General features: G+C 63.1%; 1 protein-coding gene across 8 annotated transcripts; it reads right to left on the minus strand.

Annotated features, from left to right (window-relative positions):
- Positions 1–3,292: 3,292 nt before the first annotated feature.
- On the minus strand, positions 3,293–19,429 carry GRIN2C (glutamate ionotropic receptor NMDA type subunit 2C). Of its 8 annotated transcripts, none has more exons than XM_070394530.1 (13): positions 19,365–19,429; positions 14,129–14,548; positions 11,530–12,128; positions 11,104–11,218; positions 10,025–10,236; positions 9,751–9,916; positions 9,275–9,428; positions 7,872–7,997; positions 7,436–7,665; positions 6,906–7,066; positions 6,275–6,462; positions 5,149–5,381; positions 3,293–4,757 (listed from the first exon to the last, which is right to left on the minus strand). In XM_070394530.1, exons 2-13 carry the CDS (start codon positions 14,531–14,533, stop codon positions 3,675–3,677), a joined length of 3,672 nt encoding a protein of 1,223 aa, XP_070250631.1. In that variant the 5' UTR covers positions 14,534–14,548; positions 19,365–19,429; the 3' UTR covers positions 3,293–3,674. The 8 variants fall into 8 exon arrangements, with proteins under 8 accessions (XP_070250631.1, XP_070250637.1, XP_070250636.1 ...); XM_070394536.1 differs by lacking the exon at positions 19,365–19,429 and adding an exon at positions 18,343–18,568 and having other exon boundaries at positions 9,751–9,913; XM_070394535.1 differs by lacking the exon at positions 19,365–19,429 and adding an exon at positions 18,343–18,568.
- Positions 19,430–20,106: the final 677 nt, after the last annotated feature.

Here is a 20,106-nt window from a genome sequence, read left to right on the forward strand (position 1 = left end):
ATAGCAGGTTACAACTCTACACGTCCTTGAGCGACACACTCAAGGGGCAGACTCAGTGAGCACCAAAGCCCCACTGAAGCAAGTCCTGCCTCATAGAGGTGTTTCCTACACAGCAGCTCTCCCACTGTAGCTGCAACTGGTCCTCACAGCCGCCAGTTCCTCCCAGTGACACCAACAGCAGTCAAGGCTCAACGGCAAGACTGTGTACACAGCCCACACAAGGACTTTCAAGGATCTTAGTGAGAATGTCAGAGACATGAGAAAGAACCAGTCAGAAATGAAGCAAGCACTAACTGAAATAAAGAATAACTTACAGGGATTCAACAGTAGAGTAGAGGAGCCTGAGAATCAAATCAATGATGTGGAATATGAGGAAGCAAAAAAACACCCAATTAGAAAAACAACAAGAATCCAAAAATATGAAGATAGTGTAAGGAGCCTCTGGGACAACTTCAAGTATACCAACATTTGCATTATGGGGGTGCCAGAAGGAGATGAGAGAGAGCAAGATATTGAAAACCTACTTGAAGAAATAATCACCTGGTGAAAGAAATAGACTTACAAGTCCAGGAAGCACAGAGAGCCCCACATCAAGACACATCATAATTAAAATGCCAAGGGCTAAAGACAAAGAGAAAATCTTAAAAGCAGCAAGAGAAAAGCAATTAGTTACCTACAAGGGAGCACCCATACGACTGTCAGCTGATTTCTCAACAGAAACTCTGCAGGCCAGAAGGAAGTGGCAAGAAATATTCAAAGTGATGAATAGCAAGGGCTTATAACCAAGATTACTCGACCCAGCAGAGCTCTCATTTAGAATTGAAGGTCAGATAAAGAGCTTCACAAACAAGAAAAAACTAAAGGAGTTCATCCCCACCAAACCAGGATTACCTGAAATACTGAAGGGTATTCTTTAAGAAGAGGAAGAAGAAGAAATAAAAATATGAACAATAAGATGGCAACAAATACATATCTATCAACAACTGAATCTAAAAATCAAAATAAACAAGAAATCTAATGAACAAAATAAACTGGCGAATAAAACAGAATCAGAGGCATGGAAGCATGGAATAGACAGATGAATCTCAGAGGGGGCGGGGGAGGGGGTGGGAAGAGATTAACCAAAGATCTTACCTATGGACACAGACAGTAGGGTGGTGAAGGCCTGGTGCAGGTTGGGAACTGGGTGGAGGGGGAGCAAGTAGGGGGGTAAGAGGGGGGGGGGCAACTGTAATACTCTCAACAATAAAGATTAAAAATAATAATAAACTAAAAAACAAAGAGCCAGACTGAAGCCAGGTCTCCTGACCAAGGACATCATGCCTGTTCTTTTCTAAGTTCTGCACACACACACACACACACACACACACACATCTGGTTCCCAGGAAAAAGGTGTCGTAAACATGAGTTGCTCAGAAAGACAGCAGGGGGCCCAGCGACAGCAGCGACAGGAGGGAACAGGTGAGAGAGTGAAGATGCCCTGTTCCTGAAACCAGTGACCAAGGGCCTCCCCTGGGTCCCGCCAACGTTGGGGTGTCTGTCTGGGTGGATGCAGCTTGCTCTTTGCCACACAGGCCCTTGTGTATCATGACTGGACATCTCCGGCCTTCCTGACATGGTCAGCCCCCTCCTCCCTCCTGCCAGGCTTCGTCCCTTCCCCTGGATAGTGCAGGACCTCCTCGGTGCCCCCTCGGAGGAGCAGGAGGTTGGGAAGCCAGACCAACCCAGCTCTGAAGATGCAGAGAGCGTCCTTCCTGCCCCTACTTCCCATCAGGCTCGCTTGTCCCCAGAATTCATTCCTAGAGAAGGAACGAGGCGGCCAAGAGCCTGGCCCCAGGAGCAGGACCGGCTCCTCCTTGGAGCCGGCCAACAGCAGGCTCAGTTCCACATTTGGCCCTTAATTATCTTTCCAGCTCTTGGTTATTAATGATCCTGGGCACTGAGCTGAGAGCATCCTGGACCTCGTGACTCCTCGCAGCCCCACCTGCTGCTGCCTTCAGCCCAGGGCTGTGCTCAGACCCCAGGGGTAGAAGGGGTCAGGCTGGTGGCCAGCAGTTAACCCTCTCACCACCAGTGGCTGCCATCAACGTCAAGCTCCCTTCCAGGTGCTGGCCTGGCACTCACCTAGACTCGTACCCGCCGCCTGAGACAGAGCCCCAGTCCTGGACCTGGGTCCATGAAACGCCAGAGGGCAGAGAACAGGAGGCTGACAGCAACGGACTGGCCGCCCGTCCTGGGGGTGTCAGGCTCTCCGGCCAAGAATGGGAGGGATTAGCAATGTCCCACACGCTACCGTTTCAGCTCTAAAAACCCAACAGAACACGGCCAGGTTTCGTGGCCCAGTCCCAGCAGTGGAGCCTCGAGACTGACGAGGGGACGTGAGGAGCTGTGTGGGAAAGGGCACTGGGCAGGGGCTGCTCGCGGTGTGGGCATCCAGCTGTCCTCCCGGCCTCCTCCCCCCTCCATGGGGCTCATTTCTGCCCTGCCTCACTGAACTTGAACTTGTCGAGAATGGCAAGGCCCCAGGCTTTCTATGCTCTGCAGTTAAGGGGCCTGATGGCAGCCATCACGCTCACCGGGTTCATGTTTGTGGAATGAATAGAAGAATGAGTGCATGCTCGCTCGCTTCACAGTCATTGTGGGAGCTAAATGGAACCGCAGATGTGGAAACATTGAGAATTGCAAGCAAGAGCCATCAGGCCCAGGGCTGATGACATGTGACAGAGAAAGGAGGGAGAGCCAGGAGCCCCGAGGGAGGAGCAAGACTGGGGCTGTGGGCTGATTCTCTGACCTCCTTCCCGAGGAGTCCCAGTACCAGGGAGGCTGAGCCGTGCCCAACCTGGGAAGCCCCTGTGCCAGGCTTCCAGAACCAGCAGGCAGTGCGGAGCCATCATGGAGAGAATGCCAGCAATGCCACCAGCCCCACCACAGACCTCCCTCTGCGTCTCCACCACGACAGCCAGGCTCCCAGACGGGCTCCTGGCAGGAAGGACCCCCACAGCCCCTGGCAGCAGCCTCTTTTAAAGGAAACTGCAGGAGAAACCCCATCCATCACCACCCAGCCCCGGGCTGAGCACATGGGTCACACCTGGCACCAGGTGGGTGGGCCTGGCCCTGAATACCACATGGCTCTGCCCCTGGAGCCTCTCTCAGCCTCTCCTCCCAGACACTCGCCCAGAGGGAGCTCCGGCCTGCTCTAGGCAGACACCCCGCCTGGGGTGCTCCCATGATGCTCCTAGTGTCCAAAGGATGCAGAATGAGGAAGCCAGGACCAGTGGGTTGTAAAAGGTTTGTTTAATGTCCCAACGCTCTGAGAAGAAACTCCAGCCAGCAGAGCAAAGGGGCGGAACAGCCCTGCCCCATCCCCGAGTTCCAGCCTCCGTGCTCCCACACACACACACACCCCCAGCCAGGACCAGGACTGGCTGACAGCAGGAAGGGAGACCCCCTGCTCCCTGACTCCAGGTCCTGGGAAGGTTGGGCACGATGAGGGGACAGCAAGAACTGAACCCACAAGGACCCAAGGCTGCTGAGGTCACTCACGGAGGACACTCACTGGGCTCCATGGCCAGGATTTCATGGCAAAAGTCAGAAAAGCCCACGCCTGCCCGCCCCTAACGCTGGCAGCGTCACGTGGAGGACCCAGCTGACCAGGAGCCAGAGCAGGCGACACCTCACACTTCCGACTCCAAGCTGTTGATGCGCCTCCAGGTGCAAGGTCCCAGGAAGCCCTGCGTCCCACAGGCCGCCCTGCTGACCTCTCCGGGCCCCCCACTGTCCCTGTAGCCTGTACTCAGCCCCAGGGTCCTGCTCCTGTGCCCCGGAGGCTCCCCGGCCCCAGCGAGCCAGGGTCCACGGCTGGCACAGGGAGGGAGGTGAGGGCAGACAGCCCTCCAGCAGAGCGGCAGGTGGGCATGGGCACAGAGGCAGGCGTGCTGTCTGTGGGGCCAGGCGGGGACCCCTGCCCACGCGCGGTCCTGACAGGCCTCCCTGTAGGACGGCAGCCACAGGGACTGCGCCTGTGCCAAGCGCCCGCAGGCCGGGCGGGCGCACCTGGCGGACAGCGCGCTGGGCCGGGCGAAGGCCTCGCCGACCGCGCTGGGCAGGGAAGCGTGGCGCGCGCGGGGGCCCCGGGCCCAGGCGGCGTGCAGCAGGGCCTCCCTCCGGGCCAGCTGCTCCGGCCCGAGCAGGGGCAGATCCTCCGGCTCCGGGGAATCCGGGAAGAGCGGGAGGAAGGGCCGTCCCGACCGGTCGACTCGGGGGAAGGAGCTGTAGTGGCAGCGCTCGGGCGACAGGGGGCGCTCCGGGAGCGCTCGCCGCTCGGAGGCCGAGAGGTGCCGCCCGCAGCGCCGGGTCCGCACCGGCCACCGCACCTCCCAGGCGGGCCGGCCGCACACCCGGGAACCGCTGGGCAGGGGCGGCCTTGGCGTCGGGGGGCGGCCCGGCAGCTGCGGGGTCCTGCGCCCCAGCGCGGCGCGGCCGCTGCCTCTGGAGCCCGGGTCGGGGGGCCGGCGCGGGGTGGGCGGCCGAGGGCCCGGGCAGGCGGGAGTCAGGGGCGCACGGCGGCTGCCCCATTTCTCAATGGTGCGCGTGGCGCGGTCCAGGGAGCTACTCACGCCGGCCGAGGTCACCATGTCGCGCGCCGCCTGCAGCATCTTGAGCACGCTGGCCTGCGCGGAGCTGGCCGAGGGGTCGGGGCTGGGCGGCCGCGCGGGGCTGGCCGGGCTCTGCACCCCGCCGAAGCAGCTGTAGATGCCCTGGGCGGGGGCGCGAGACCCGCTGTGAGCGCGCCCTCCTCTCCGGGGCCCCTCCCTGTCTAGGCACCAGCCCAGGCACCTCTAAGTCCTGGGAAGCAACTAACACTTGTTACGCGCCCCCCTGTGCCGGGCCTTGGGCTGCTGTGAGATTACCCAGGACTCCCTGCGGCTCCAAGAAGTTAACCCCTTTGAAAGCCACGCGGGGAGTCAGGCAGGGAGGGTCCAGCGGAGGAGCCTGGCGGCCGCAGGGAGCCCCGGGGCTGTGATGCCGCCGGCCAGGCCACTGGGGGACCCCCCGTTTTTACATCTGTGAGCGGGGCCATGGCTACCTCTGACTTATCTGGGTCGGTGCGCCGAACGCTGGCGCCGCCTAGGGCGGGGCGGTACCCACCCTGCTGAAGGCCAGCAGGAGGTCCAGCCGGGATGTGCTGGGCACCGAGTGGCGCAGCTTCCAGTAGACCAGGTGCTCCCACGCGAAGACCAGCAAGGCCAGCCCCATGGCCACGAGCAGCATGTAGAAGACGCCCGCCATGTTGTCGATGTCCAGCTTGCTGCTCATCACCTCGTTCTTCTCGTTCTGGCAGATCCCCGAGAGCCACACCGTCTCCAGCTTCTGGGTCTCCCCTGGGCGGGGGGGCACACCTAGCTCAGGAAGGACCCTCCCAATGATCACCCACATCTGGAGCAAGAAGGGTCTGGAGCCAGGGTGCCAGCCCTTGTAGGGCCACATGGATAGGGCCAGGCAGGGACAGGATTCGGGGTCGGGGCATCAACAAGCAGGAAGAAAGGACAGCACAGTGGGGCTGAGTGGGCAGTGCCAGCCTTTGACATCCCCGCCCCCCTCATGCCTAGTAAAACCTTGCTGGCTGGGTACATGTTACCAATCACTTATTCATTGAACACTTATTGGCCCCTACATGCCAGGCATGGAGCTGGGCACACAGACACAAGGCCTGGACCCCGAGGAAACCACAAACACCCCCGTGGTCCTTCCTCTCGCCGATCTCTGGTCCTGATGGGGAATCAGACCATTATTATCGAATAGGGTTGCACTCTGAACTCAAAGCTCTCCCTGGGTTTGGGGGCAGGTTCAGCTGGACTCCTCACACATGGGAGCCCTGGTGCCACGGCCAGCTGGGCCTCGACTCTGGGACTAGGCCGGCCCTTGGCACTACCCAGGTCATCTCGTGATGGAAAAAGAAAGTTCAGCCACCCCCAACCCCACTGTGGCCTGAGCTCCTTCCTGTCTTCCTGCCCTCAAGGGACTCCCCAACCCTATTTCTCCCTCCCTCCCTGCAAAGCCATCTCTTCCCCAGGTCTCCATCCAGTCCCTCCAAATCCCCCCCCCCCCCCCCACACACACACACACTGCCCTAATCTCTCACCCCGGAGCCCTCTCCCTGGGGGCTCGAGAACGGTGGTGATGCTGACCAGCCATCGAACAGCCGTCCCACTCAGGCTCAGTGGCCCACCCTGGACGCCCCCCCCCCTCAGCCCCCAGCAGCAACAGCACCCACCATCCCCCAGGAACTGCAGGAGCGCCAGGTCGATGGCTCGCTTCCAGTGGGACTCCTTCTGCATGGCGATGCCGTAGCCGGTGGTGGCAAAGACCTTGCCGGAGCCAATGGTGACCAGCTTGCAGCCCTCATCCTTGCCCGCCATGTAGTTGAGGACAGCGGCATCATAGATGAAGGCGTCCAGCTTCCTAGGGACAGGCGGAGCCCTCAGGGCAGGGATCGTATGGGGGCCAGCACCCAGGAAGGCTGGATGACCACAGCCCCTCCCACAGCTCGGGGACCCCACCTACCCTCCTCCTCAGAGAGGCCAGGGGACTCTCTACCCCCAGAGGACACACCCTCTCTGCGCAGCCCTTCTTGTCCCTAAGACCCTAAAAAGGTCACAACCTCCACCTCAGGGCAAGGCCGCACCCTGGTCAGCACCACAGCGGCACATCTGGACCACCTGAGAGAGTCCATCTTTTGTTTCCGCTTCACTCTGCCCTAAGACCTCCTCACCGCCCGCCCCCAGGAGTCAGTCCTACAGGACGGCCCAGCCTCACTGTCCCCAGCGCAGGTCGCTCAGGCAGGGACGGAGCTGGCCACTGGGGAGACATCGGGGGAGACAGGTGAGTACAGGGCTGATACCCACCCCATCTTGAGGCTGGTGAGTGCGTCCTCCACGGAGCGCTGGTTGAACTTGACCATGTGGGTGTGCATGTCCCGGTAGTTGCTGCGAATATTGCGCTCCGTGCTGCCGTTGGGCACTGTGCCGAAGCGAAAGGGTGGGTACTGATCCTGAGGCCGCTGAAACTGCGGGCAGAGGGTGGCCGCCGTCCGTGACCCTCCCCCGACCCTTCCAGGCACCACCTCCCCCACCCCCCAGTCCCAGCCCCATAGTCTGCACTTGAGCAGAATGGTCTTAGATTCTGCTCAGGCCACTCCTGTGGGGAAACTGAGGCCAGGATGAAGAGAGACTTGCCCAAGGCCACTTTGTCAGTGGACCTGAGCCATCTCTCCCCTGCCCCCCACCCCACCCCACCTCACCCCACCTCACCAGAATCCCCAGCTCCTTCCTGCTCTGGCCTCCAGGTCACATTCTACTGACTGTCCCGTGTCCCACCCAAGGCCTGCTCCTGCCCTGGGCCTCCCCCCGCCCCCTACTGGCCGTGGCCCCAGAACCTTCTTATCACTGAGGCCGGACACAGTGTCGATGTACTGCTCCTGGATCATGAAGGCGGCCAGGTTGGCAGTGTAGCTGGCCAGGAAGATGACGGCAAAGAAAGCCCAGACCAGGACCATGATCTTGCTGGTGGTGCCCCGGGGGTTCTCAATGGGCACCGAGTTGTTGAAGACCAGTGCCCACAGCAGCCACACGGACTTGCCAATGGTGAAGGACGGGCCCCCAGACTCTGGGGGTGAGAGGGTGGGCACTGAGGCTCTTCTTGCCCAGCAAAGAGGGGCCAGGTCTCAGCCCACCCGACTCCTCAGCTCTGTCCCCACTCTATCTTGGGTGGGGACCCCCCTCCCTGGCCAGCCCCACCCCAGGGCAAGTCCGCCCACCCCTCTGAGGTGCTCCGGCCCTGCCCCCTCCTCCCAGGCCCGCGTGCCAGCTCACTCTTGCCGCTGGTGAGGTTCTGGTTGTAGCTGACGGGGCTGAAGTACTCGAACATGAAGACAGTGAGGGCCACCACGGTGAGGCACATGACGAACATCATAACCCACACCGAGGGGCTGTAGGGCTCTGGGAACCGAGGGAGGCGGCTCAGCGGCCTGGGCCCTGCCCCTCCCCCCACAGCCCAGAGCACGGGGTGGACAAGTGGGTCCCCATGGTCAAGGCAGGTTCCATCAGCCCCAGGACTGAGCAGAGCCCCAGGAGAGACCCCACCCCCCAAGGGAGGTGAGGCTCTCCCGCCTTCTTGGTCTCCCATCCCAGCTGCCCTGGAACAGGGTCTCATCAGCCCCCTCCCAGGACACCTCCCTTTGACTTCACACAGCCCCTGGCTCTCATCCCCTCTCTGCCCCCCACTTCCTTTCCGGAAAATGTCTATCCCCACGCTCCTTCCCGTCCCCCTTGCATCCCCCTGCCTGCAACTGCCTTCACCTGTACCGCCCCCCCCCCCCCCCCACGAGCCCCCTGCGAGCCTCAGCCCAGGAAGCCACATCAGCAAACCCAAGGAACTTCTCCGTCCTCCTCCCCACCCTCTGCGCCAGCCCTGCTGCCTACACTCCTGCCCTGGAGCTCCCCTCCCTGGCCCCACGCAGATGAGCTGGCTGTGCTCCCCGGGGCCTCAGAGGTCACATCTCACTCCTCCTCCTGACACAGAAGCCAAGGCCCGAGGAGCTGGGAGGCCAACCTGACACAACCTTTCAGGCCCCCCGAGTAGAAGCCATCGCTGCCATGAGCAGCTGCTCCTTTGGTGCGATGCCTATCTATGAAGTGGCAGAGGAACCCCGCTCAGAGAGGTTCAGCGACTTGCCCAAGGCCACACAGCAGGAAGGGGCAGAGCTGGGTTCCCTCCTCTGCTCCTGGCCGAGAGGCTCGCCTGTCCTCACGGCTCTCTAACCCCACACTGCAAGTCCCAGCTGACCTCCCGGCGAGGCGCTCTGGGAAGGCCGGGACTGTCGCTGTGTCCCAGCGCCCAGCTGGCACCTGGCACAGGGGCTGCCCTACAAATGCCGATTTCCCAGTCAAGTCAGAAACGAGCACCACTTCCCACGCTCGGGGGTTTCTCCAACGCCCCCAGGAGCTTCTCCCTTGTTCCGCTGTCCCAGCAGACTAGGCATCCTGAGGCCAGCTGCCTCCTGGCTTTCCTGTCCCTCACCTGGGGCCACCCTCTATCCCACTCCCCTCCAGCCCCCACCCTGCACCACACCCAGGCTCAGAGGCACCCAGGCTGCTGTGCTTGCCCCGGAGGGTCACCCCACACTCCTCTTCTTACTCCTCATCTCCCCCCGAGCTCCGCACAGCCCCCGTGTGGGCCCCTCTGCCCAGAGCCACCCCTGCCCGCCGAGCCGCACCCAGGAAGGCCGACGGGGACACGGTGCCATTGCTTCGCGCCACCATCACACTGATGCCCGTCTCCACGAAGGGCACCGAGAAGTCCACGATCTCGGAGCGCTCCTCGTTGATGGTGAGGGAACCGATGGCCATGTCCGCCCGCTTGTAGTACACCTGGGGCCATGGGGGCGGGGCTCCCACACTGGAGCTCTCTCCCCACCTCCTCCCGCCCTCTAGCACCACCAGCCCCGTCAGTTCCCCACTGGGGCCCTCAGAGCTCTGCTTGCAGGGCTCACCACCCCAGGGGGCTTCATGGGTGACAGCCCGGTCCCCCCTACCAGCTGGGATACCCTCAGGAGCTGGGCCGGGGCCCCCTCTCGAGGATCCCCAGCCCAGGAAGAAACCCCTTAGGACAGCTGGGGTTGCGGGGGGGGGGGGGGGGGGGGCTGGACAGCAGGGCTGGCGGGCGGCTCAGGTGGACCCCGGGCAGGCCTACCTCGCCGATCATGCCGTTCCACACGCCACGCACCCTCTTGCCGTGCTTGCCATTGGTCACCAGGTACAGGTCGTAGGAGAACTTGACCACCTTGGCCAGCTTCTTGAGGATGTCGATGCAGAAGCCCTTGCAGCAGAGCTTGGTGTAGGGGGCTGTGTCCCCGCTGCTGCCACCGAGAGCGCTAGGAGTCAGCCGGCAGCTCCTCCCCACCCGGCTCTCCACCCCCAGCGCCTGCCATCCCACCGCAGCTCGCCTCCTGCCAGTCCTCACGGACCTGAAGGTGTGGTTGCTCTGCCTTCGGCAGGGCACGGTGTTGGGCACACAGCCGCCGGTGCCAGGGTCCGGGCTCTCCACGATGACGAAGGGCCGCTCTTCCAGCGTGGCCACGGTCAGGTGCCGGCTGTCCACCACGGGCTGCAGGGACGCACTGTAGCGAGGCCACACTGGGTACTTCATGTGGAGGACGCCGTGGTCCCAGCGCCCCACCTGCAGAGGGTGACGGGCCTGAGCCCGGGACCTCCAGCCCTAGGACTCCCACCCTCTGTGAGACCTCTGGGAGCGGGGGGCGCCAGGGCCTGAATCCCCGTCCCACACTGGAGGTGCAGGACAGAGCAGGGCCTGGGGCGGGACATTTGCTCAACAGAAGGGGCTGGGCACGGGCCAAAGGGAGGGCTCCCTGCAGCCTCCTCCCGCTCCGGTCCCCACGCTTCCTGTCCAGCCTCCATACTGCTGCCGCGCCCAGCACCTGCCTAGAGCCCACACCTGAGTCTGTCACTCATTTTCCTGACCTTAGTATAAAGCCCTTAACCCAGCACCCCACTCTTCTTCCTCATCATTTAAAAACGCCACACACCCTGCTGCTCCTGTGTCTATACCAGATTAGTATCCCTTCCTGGTGGGCTCCTACTCACCCCTGCACAGCCCAGCCCCAATGTCCCAAGTGCTGTGACGCCTTCCCCAGTTTCCTCCTTTAAAAGCAGAACGAATTCCTGCCTCTCTTCTCTACTCCCATAATGCTTTGCACGCTTCTCAAGCCCCCATCTCCCCAAATTCTATTTGTTTACATGTCAGCCTGGCCAGCACAGCTGTGGGTTACTCCTCCCACAGGGGCAGGACTATGTGATAAGGTAAGTTCTGCAGTGGAGGGGGGCCAGGGTGTGTGGGAGCCCAGAGCTGAGGGGCCTCACCCAACCTGGGGACCCGGAAGGCTTCCGGTGGAGATGTTTCAGCTGAGACCTGGGGATGAGGGGCTGCATGAGGGACAGAAGGGACTCTCTGCTCAGCTGTGGGCACGGGAGGGGGCGGGGACATGGTGAGAGGAAACGGAGGGCCCCGGGCTCACCCCCTTCTCACCATCTCCCAGAGGCGGTGCCGGTTGAGGGCGATCACCACCATGGTGGGCTGGACCAGGTACCCGCCGGGGCTGAAGGAGAAGTCCCGGCCCTCCCAGGTGACGTTCAGTAGGTGCCTGTAGGCGGGGGAGAAGCTGGGCAGTCCTTTAGCCCTGCCTGCAGCTCCCCCCAACCCCCATCTGCCTCACCACCTGACAACAGGGAGCATTTATTGTGGCTTCTGTTTCCCTGTATTGACGGCCACCATTCTCACCCACCCTCACACCCCCTATCTGTTTGTTGTTGTTTTTAAGAAGCTAAGGCCCAGAGAAGTGAGGTAACTTGGTCCCAGGCACACAGCCAGGGAGACGTGGAGCCAGCGAGACCAAGCTCACCGCCACCCAGGTCCCCTGAAGCGCGCACCCCCCTGCCCTGGGCGGGTGCCCACCTGTGGAAGGCCTCCCGGGCAGGGCTCACCGGCCCGGGGTGGCCGCGGCAGTCCCCAGCCGGGGCGGGCAGGGTGCCGTGCTGGCGCCGGTAGCCGTGGGCGCCGAGGGCCAGGATGGCCACGCCGTCCCGGACCTTCTGGCGCAGGCTGAGGCGCCAGCTCTCGGTGACCACGCTGATGAGGCCCACGGGGAAGACAGCGGGGGGCGCGTCGGTGCTGCCCAGAGCCAGGCTGGGCACCAGCCACACGTGCCCGGGCCCCACCAGGCCGGCGTGCGCCGCCTCCTCGAACAGCACCTCGGCCTCCTCGCGCGAGCAGTAGGCCACCAGCACCGGGGCGTCGATCTGGCGCAGCAGGCGCTGGGTGTGCGCGCGCGTCCCGCCGGGGCCCAGCTCCAGGGTGAGCACGTCCAGCAGCCGCCAGCCCAGGTAGCTGGCGTCGGCGACGGCGCGCACGCCCTCGAGGAAGAGCGCGTGGCCCGGGTGCAGGCTGGTGATGACGGCGAACGCGCTCCAGTCGTACTCCTCCAGCACCTTGAACAGCACCTGCAGCTGCTGCTCCAGGGACACGCCCAGCTGCAGGAAGGCGGAGCCCGGCTCCTGGGGGCGGAGGGGCGGGGCATGAGGGGCGGGGCGAGCCGAGCCCCGCCCCGCGCCCCAACGTCGGCGCCCTCGGTCGCCCTTAGATGCCTTGGCGCTGAGTCCAGGGAGGCCCAGCCCCGCAAGACCGCCCTCCCGCCCCAGACGTGGTTCCTAGCTGGGGCCGCCCATTAGGTCACCTGGAGAGTTTTCTACACGCTCCTGCCCGTCACCTGGGAGCTTGTGGAAATGCAAATTTTGGGGCGCCTTGCCCACCTGCTGGATCAGAATCTCTGGGGGGTGGCGCCGGGAATCTGTATTTCAACAAGCTCTTCGGGTGATTCTCGAGCCCCCTGGTTTAGGACGCGCTGTTCCAGACCAACCGAATCGCAGTCTCGGAGTTGGGGCGCTGGCTGTAGGATCTTTCGAAAGAACTGAGGGTGGAGAACCACCGGGCTGAGAGCTGTCATCGGGCCCAAAGGCCACGGGGAAGGGCCAGCCTCCACGGAGCCCTGGGGAGGAGAACGTTCCTCCTCCTCCTCCTCCTCTGCCACCGCCAGCTCCAGCCCCCGGGCCGTGCAAACCACGGCTCTAAGGCTGCCAGCCACTCCCCTAACTGAGGGCTCCCTACGGCCACCGCAGCCCCTCCAAGAATTCACCGTATTCCGACTGTCCCAATCTTTAAAAAGAAAAGAAAGAAAAGAAAATTTGGGAAAACTCTACAGAACAGGTAACCCAGTTCTTTCAACAAACCAATGTCAAGGGAAAAAGAGATGGAGGAGGAGCCTAGAGACAGACTCGGAAGTCATATCAGCCAATTCCACCTGGGAACCTAACTTGGCTCCTGATCCAAGCAAACAAACAAAAATAAGCTTCTATGGCGTTTCTGAGACAATGGGGGGAATTTGAACAATGGCTGGCTATTTGATGATGTTAAGGAATTTTTATTATTTTTAGATGTGATAGTAGATGGTGGTTTCTTTTAAAGCCCTTATCTAGCAAAGATACACATGTAAAGATTTATGGATGGAATAATAGTGCGTCTGGGCTTTGCTTCAATAATAGCAGGGGTGGCCTGGGTGGAGGTAAGGATGGGCAGAGTCGGGCAGGGGTGGATGGGGGCACATCCGGTCGCTATGCTCTTCTACCTGTATGTGTGCTCAAGACTCTCCGTAACAGAAATAATCATAAAGAAAGGCAACTCAGATCAGCCTCCCCTGAACACATTCCTTAGCTCCCCACTTAGGGCAAAACCCAAGTGTCCTCCCACGTGGCCGGACTCCACCCCCCTTTCCAGGCTTCTCTCTGTTCTTCACCTCGGGGTGCTCCCGCCGCCTGCCTCTGCCTGGGACACTCCCTCCCACCCGCCACACCCACACCGCATGCCCCCTCCCCTCCGCCTCCAGGCCTCAGCTTCCATATCCTTTCTTAAGAGCCCTTCTCTGAGCAACCCCCTACCCAGACGGGCCCCGCTGACTCCCCTGTGGTGTCCTGTGTTTTTCCTCCAGAATACTTATTCTCCTGTGACCGCAGTCACAGTGGACTGTTGTCTAGAACTTTCTCCCCACGGGATGGAAGCTCTTTGAGGGCATGCCTCCCCCATGCTTCAGACAGTGACGGCCTCTGGATGCTCTCTCCTGCAGGCACATCTCCTGGGTCCCATGCCCAGCCTGGCCCTCCACCCCCGAGTCTAGAGCCCGACCAGGGAAGGCCAGAGAAGCAGAGAGAAGGTAGCACAGCCGGGGCTGCCAGCACAGCCAGAGGTGGGCTTGCCACCTGCCCACCTCTCATCTGGAGAACAACACGTGAGAGCAGCCCAGAATGGTGATCTTCTAGAACATCATTCCCACAGCCTTCTCCTCCCTCCCTCTCCTCCCTCGGTCTCCACCTCCCTGTCCGTCCCACCCTATTCCAACTTCCCAAGGCCTGAGTCTCCCCCTGGCTCAGACTCAGCCCTGCTCCCCCAGCCCCAGCCTGACCCCAGGCCCAAGGGACGAGGGGACATGAGTTTGAATGGGCACCTTGGGGGTGAGGACCACAGCGGAGCCCCCACTGATGCTGAGGATGGGCACGTGAGTCTGGGAGGAGATGAAGTCGAGGATCTGGGCCACAGCCTCGGTACCCACGTTGTCCTCAAAGACGATGCCATGGACGCGAGCCGCACCCAGGAGCGAGCAGATCTGGGTGAGGAGGCTGCTGGGGTTGGTGTTGTTGACCCCCACGGTGAGTGGCTGGATCTCCAAGGGCAGGTCCAGGAAGCCCTGGGGGGTGAGGCGGGTCCGGGCCTGGGCCTGGGCCTGGGGCGGCCCCGAGCTGCCAAACACTACGGCCACAGTCACAGCCTGCTCGCCCGGCCCTGCGCCCAGCCCTGCCCAGGCACCGAGGAGTGAGGTGAGCAGCAGGGCTGGCCCCAGGGCCCCACCCATATCCACTGGCGTGTCCTGCAGAGAGATGAGGAGAGGCACAGGGAGGGAGAGGAGGCAGAGAACAACATGAACAGACAGGAGGTGACGGCAGAACCAAGGGGACACACATGCAGAGGATAGAAGAGAAGAGGGGAAACCCCTCCACAGAGAGGCAGAGAGAGGCGGACAGACAGACACAGACAAAGAGAAAGAGGCAGAGGTTAGCTGAGCCTCCCCAGGGCAGCGCCGAAGGGCAGGGGCTGGGAAGAACTCGAGCCAGGGTGCGTGCTCATTACTCCCATTCACCTGTTGAACAGCACGCTTGGCTAGAAAGCCAGACCTTTGGGAACCTGTCCAGCTGGGTTCTGCCCAAGGAAGGTTTGGTGTCCAAGTGCATGGATTTGAGTCGAACAGACCCGAGTTCAAGTCCCAGTTCTGGCGCTTACTAGCTGGGTGATCTTGGGGAAGTTGCTCACCCTCTCTGAGCCAGGTTCTATGGCCTACAATAATCACAGGATCTACTTCACAGCAGTGTGAGGGCCACCCACTGTGATCAGCATCCTTATCCTACAGGTGACAGCCCTCAGCAGCGTAAGAAAGCTCTGTGACACTCCCCTCCCCTCCTCCCCACCCCCACCCTCCACTCCCGGCTACATTCTCCATTATAAACTGAATCTAACATCCCCAGGGGGCCTTGCTCTGCGAGGCCCGCCTGGCACAGAGCCCCCTCCTGCTGCATGGACATCCCTCCCCTCCCCCACGGCCTCAGCCAGCAGCAGCTCTTCCACAGCGAGTGGGACGCCACCGACCTGTGCAGGGCGTGGGTCGGCGTCTGACACACGAGCTGCTTCCCAGGCCACCACTGCTGTGTGGGACCTTGTAAACCGGACCCCAGAGCCTGCCGTGTGCACCTGCCACATGAATGTCATTGCTTTGGGTTGGGACCAAGAGCCAAGCCAGTGAGCGGTGCCCACTGACGTAGCTCTCCCTCCCCGCTGGCCACCGGCCATAGCTTTGCAGCCCTCTCCCTCTTCATCTCATCCCCGGCAGAACTTCTGAACAGGGGAACGCCAAAGGGTGACCGGGGTGGGCCTGCTTGAACCTCCGAGAAGAGGATTTGGGGCTCATTTCGGCGCCCTTGAGACCTCCCCCGTGTATGGTTTCCCAGGACACTGGCAGGATGTCAGCCTGGAGACACGGTGAGTCGGGGAAGGGTACCTAAGCGTGCCATGCCACGCCACACTCAGCCACCACCCATCAGGGATTGCAGGTTACACCTGCATGGGACCCTGTCATGCTCACCTGCGCCCACACTGCCAGTCCCCGCAGGCTGCCCGCCCTCTGGGAAGCCCTGAGGTCCCCCCGACACCTCTGCCTTCCAGCTCTGAGCTCAGAGACATGCTGACCAGTACAGCAGCCGCCTCCCCTGGGACTTGGGCACTGGAAATGCGGCTTGTCCGCATGGAGGTGCCACAAGTGCGAAATACACACTGGAGATTGAAGATGTAGTAAGAAAAAATAAAGTAAAACATCTCCCTAAGCATTTTATGTTGCATTACATTAGTAACATTTTAGATGCATTGAGTTAAATAAAACAGACTATTCAAATCAAGCTCGCCTGTTTCTTCTTACTTTTTCTAAGGCGACTACTAGAAATTTTTAAATTACACAGTCAGCTCTCACGTTCTCTCCTGTGGACAGCACGCCCCAGGCTCTCAGCTCCCGGGCACGGCCCAGGGACGCGCTCTGATGGGAATGTGCCCTCTGGGAGTGGAGCGGAGGAGCAGAGGAAGTTGAGGCAGGATGTGCCTCTCACCAGGAGCGATCACAGACGCCCCTGGAAGGAGGGGCCCGTGCAGGCCAGTCTCTGAACTTCAAACAGCAATGGGGAGATCCCAGGAGATTGTCACCGCGCGGCACCCAGCCAGTGCAGGACAGGAGGGTCAGACCCCAGCCCTGGCCAGTCCCACCTCCCACTCACCTTCCCCTGCCTCTCACCTCTCCACCCCCATCCGCCCACCCTGCCGGACGCACTGGCCAGGACACTCCTCCTCAAACAGCACAGTGGCTTCTTAATGTCCACAGATGGAGTCCAGACATCTGGATCCCATGGACAGGTCTCCATACACCCTGACCACTTGGCCCTCCCCTCCTTGGACCCCACTCTCCTGCCAGCCTGGTGGCCAGACAGCCCCCACGTCCTCAGCTCCAGGCCCTGCTCTGCTGCTCCCGCAGGCTGTTCTCCACGACAAAATGCCAGAATTGCCAGAGCCCAACCTGGGTCCCTCTCCCACTTGGCACCGGCCTTAGTCCATCAGGCTCTGGACACGGGGCGGGGGTGAGAAGACCTAGGGTCTGGGCGGGGCTCTAGGCCGGGTGCTCTGCCTCCCACCCCTCCCCACCACTCAGGAGCATCCAGGCTCTGAGAGGGCTCCTGTCATTTGCCCCTGGCAGGGATTTGCCCCTCAGTGTTGCCCCAGCCCCACAGTGGACTGCTGCCTTAGAGAGCTCTGCCCACCCACCTGCGGTCCATTCCTTTCACAAACGCGTAAGTTAATGTTTGATGAACATGGACCCCCTAAAGGGTCCGGGGGAGAGTGGCAATGGTCAGTCCTCAGGGACACTCAGATCCCCTTGACTGGCCTGGGCACCTGCTTAGGACTCTTTCCCTCACCCCTACCCCAGCTCCCCCAACTTCTAGCAAGCTCCGAACACACACACACACACACACACACACACACACACCCCGGCACTGAGGGCTCCCCTCTGCCTGGTCAGGAGCCCCTGAGCTGCTCCCCGAGCGGAGGGACCTCAGCTACTGGAGGATCCACTGTCCTTCCTGCGAGCGGCCTCTGCTCTGCCGTCGGGTTTCCCTCCCTCCCTTTTGCGGAGCCTGAACCCGAACCCGAACCCAGGCGGCAGGAGCGAAGGCAGCCCTCGGGCCGACCCCCACCGGTTCCCGCACGGAGGTCTTCCTCCTCCAAGACCTACCCGCCTCCCAGCTGCTCCCGCGTTGCCCCCGCCCCCGGGACCCCCCCCCCCCCCCCCACCTTCGGCAGGAGTCTCTTACACCAGGGCTGTGAAGTTCGGGGTATTTTTAGGCCGGCGATAAAGGCGATAAATAATTCACCGGGCACGCGGCATCAGGCTCCCCCCGCGGAGGAGGGGGCTCGAGCGGCGAGAGCCACCGTCACTCGCGGCTCAAGGACACTCGCGCGCGATGCAGCCGTAGCGGCAGCGGCAGCGGCAGCCGCGGGGTGACTCCGGGCTCGGGGATTCGCGCCACGCCTCCTGGCGGCCAAACTGGGCACCACGCACTCCGTGCTCCCCGCCTCGCGGCCACCCACAGCGGGCGTCCGGGCTCCTAGGCCCCCACCCCCACTCCCACTCCCCCAAGCAGAGTGGTCGCCCGCAACCCCGCTGGCGGTGCGTGGCTCGGAGCTGCCCTGCAGGCGGGGCTGTGGGCGGGGTACAGCTGGGCCTGCCCCCCGGACCTGGAGGAAACCCTTCAGCCCAGTTTCTGGCCTATCCGTCCCCTTCAAGTTCTATTCAAATGCCTGGTAGGGAGTTTAGAGACAGACACGGAACTGACCGGCATCGCTAGAAACTAGACGGGCTCCGAGACAGAACAGACCGACCTAGAACAGGCTCCTTCTCTCGATCTCCCTCCCCCGGGCCCAGCGTTGGGGACCCAGCCAAGGGGGTGCCACCGTCAGAGGGCTGGGGGGATGGAGCCAGAAGTCCCATCGGGCTAGCAGGGGGGTTGGGGGTGGGAACCAGCGTGGACATGCGGCGAGCACAGGGCCCGGCGGAATTCCCGCTTCACTCACCCGCAGGACCTTCGGATGGGTCGGGAGGCGCCCCTCGGGGATGCTCTGTCCGCTGGAAGCCGTGGCCTGCCCACCCAGCCTAGCCAGGGCCCGCCTTCCGCAGCGGCTCCGCTTCCCTTCCCCGTCGGGGATCAGGGTCGAAGCCTCGGGGGACAGAGCCACCTGCTGGTGCGGTCGCCCAGGCCAGCGGCACGGGCTCCGGGCGCCACGGGCTCCCGGCTCTCCCAGGGCCTCTCCGTCCCGCCTTTCTCGTCCTGGAGCCTGGGTCCGTGGGGCGCAGGGCCAGCATTTGGGGAGATCCCGCCACCCCCTAAAGCCCACGCTGATTCGCTGGGGTCAGAGGAGGGAGCTCTCGCCCGCCTAGGAGAGGAAGCAGGAGCGGGGGTGCTGTAGGGGGGAGGCTGAGACGCTCATAGCGGTGGAGGGAGGGGGTGAAGGCAGGCGCGCTCTGAGGGTGCTCAGTGGACCTCCGGGAGCCGGGAGAGCGGGCGCCTGGAGCACCCACAGCCCACCCCCCCCACCCCACCCCCCGTCTTCCCTGCTTCCTCCCCGCTCCAGCCCGCCCGGCTCGGACCCAGCCGCGGTCCCTGCTCACGGCTCCGCTCCCCGCCCCAGCGGCTTCCAGCAGCAACAGTTGGGGGTTCCGCAGCCCAGACTCCCGCGTCCCCGCACCGGCCCATCCCCCGCGCTGTCGCAGCGCCCGGCGAAGGAGCTGGAGGGAGGGCCAGGCGACCCCGGAGAAAGAAGAACCTCTTGGGCGCCTTGCCCGCATCCTTCCCAAAAGTCCGCCGCGCGCCCGTCACCGCGGCCTCTCTTCCTCGCCTCCTCGCCTCCCGCCCGAGTCCAAAGCCCAGGCCTGGCCCCGAGGGTCCCGTTCCCCCGGCCGCCCCCTCCTCCGGCTCCTGCACCGGCCCGACTCGCCCCGTGCGTCCTGCGTCTGCCTCCGCCGTCTTTTCCCGCGCGGCCCCCGAGACCAGCCCCGAGTTGGCGAAGTTTGCGCCCCTGGCTCCCCTGCCACTCACCGGGGAAGGGGCCCTGCGCCCGCGCTCAGAGCCGCGCCGGCTGCCTCCCTCGCCGTGCGCCTCCTGGTGCCTCGGCTCCGCGCTGGAGCTCAGAGCTCGGCGAGCGCCAGAGCCCAGGAGCGCGGGCCGGTGCCCGGTGCCCCGTGCCCGTGGCGCGGCCTGGCGGGCTGGGCTACGCTGGGCCCGCCCCGCCCCCGCCCCGGCGCCCCTCTGGCCGGCCCTGTCCCGGGCTGGGTGCGCGCCGCGCCTGGGGCTCCCGGGGCTCGCCCGCCGGCTGTGGCAGAGCGAGCGCTCACCCGGCCCGCGCCTCCGCCCCGCCCCGGCTGGGCCCGCCCCGCCGCCCGGACCCGCGCTCCTCCACCCCCTCCCGGCTGCCCGCGCGCCATCGCCTGGATCCCTTCGCCCCTCTTCAGGACCGTGTCTCCAGACCGAGGCTGGAAACCAAGGCGGCCTCGGAGGAAACACCGGCCCGGAGCCCTGGGTTCGAGCCCGAAGCTCACGAGCTGTGTGACCTTGGGCCAGCTAATCTCGAGGATCCCTCGGTCTGCAAAGCGAGGCCAGCATCCTGGGGACTGGCATGTAGACGGTGAACATGCTTTGTGAATCGCGAAGCGCTACGGAAATGTTAGTGCTGTCGGCCTGGGGGCCTGGCTGGAAACGGACAGGGCAGGGGAGGCACCGGGAACGGAGTAGGGGACCCACCCGCACTGGACGGGTGGGCAAGCTGCTGCCCAGTCCCCTC

The sequence above is a fragment of the Myotis yumanensis genome, unplaced genomic scaffold (genome assembly GCF_028538775.1).
Source record: "Myotis yumanensis isolate MYYU_CA2020_CCGP unplaced genomic scaffold, mMyoYum1.0.hap1 SCAF_16, whole genome shotgun sequence".
In the NCBI taxonomy this organism is placed as follows: domain Eukaryota; kingdom Metazoa; phylum Chordata; class Mammalia; order Chiroptera; family Vespertilionidae; genus Myotis; species Myotis yumanensis.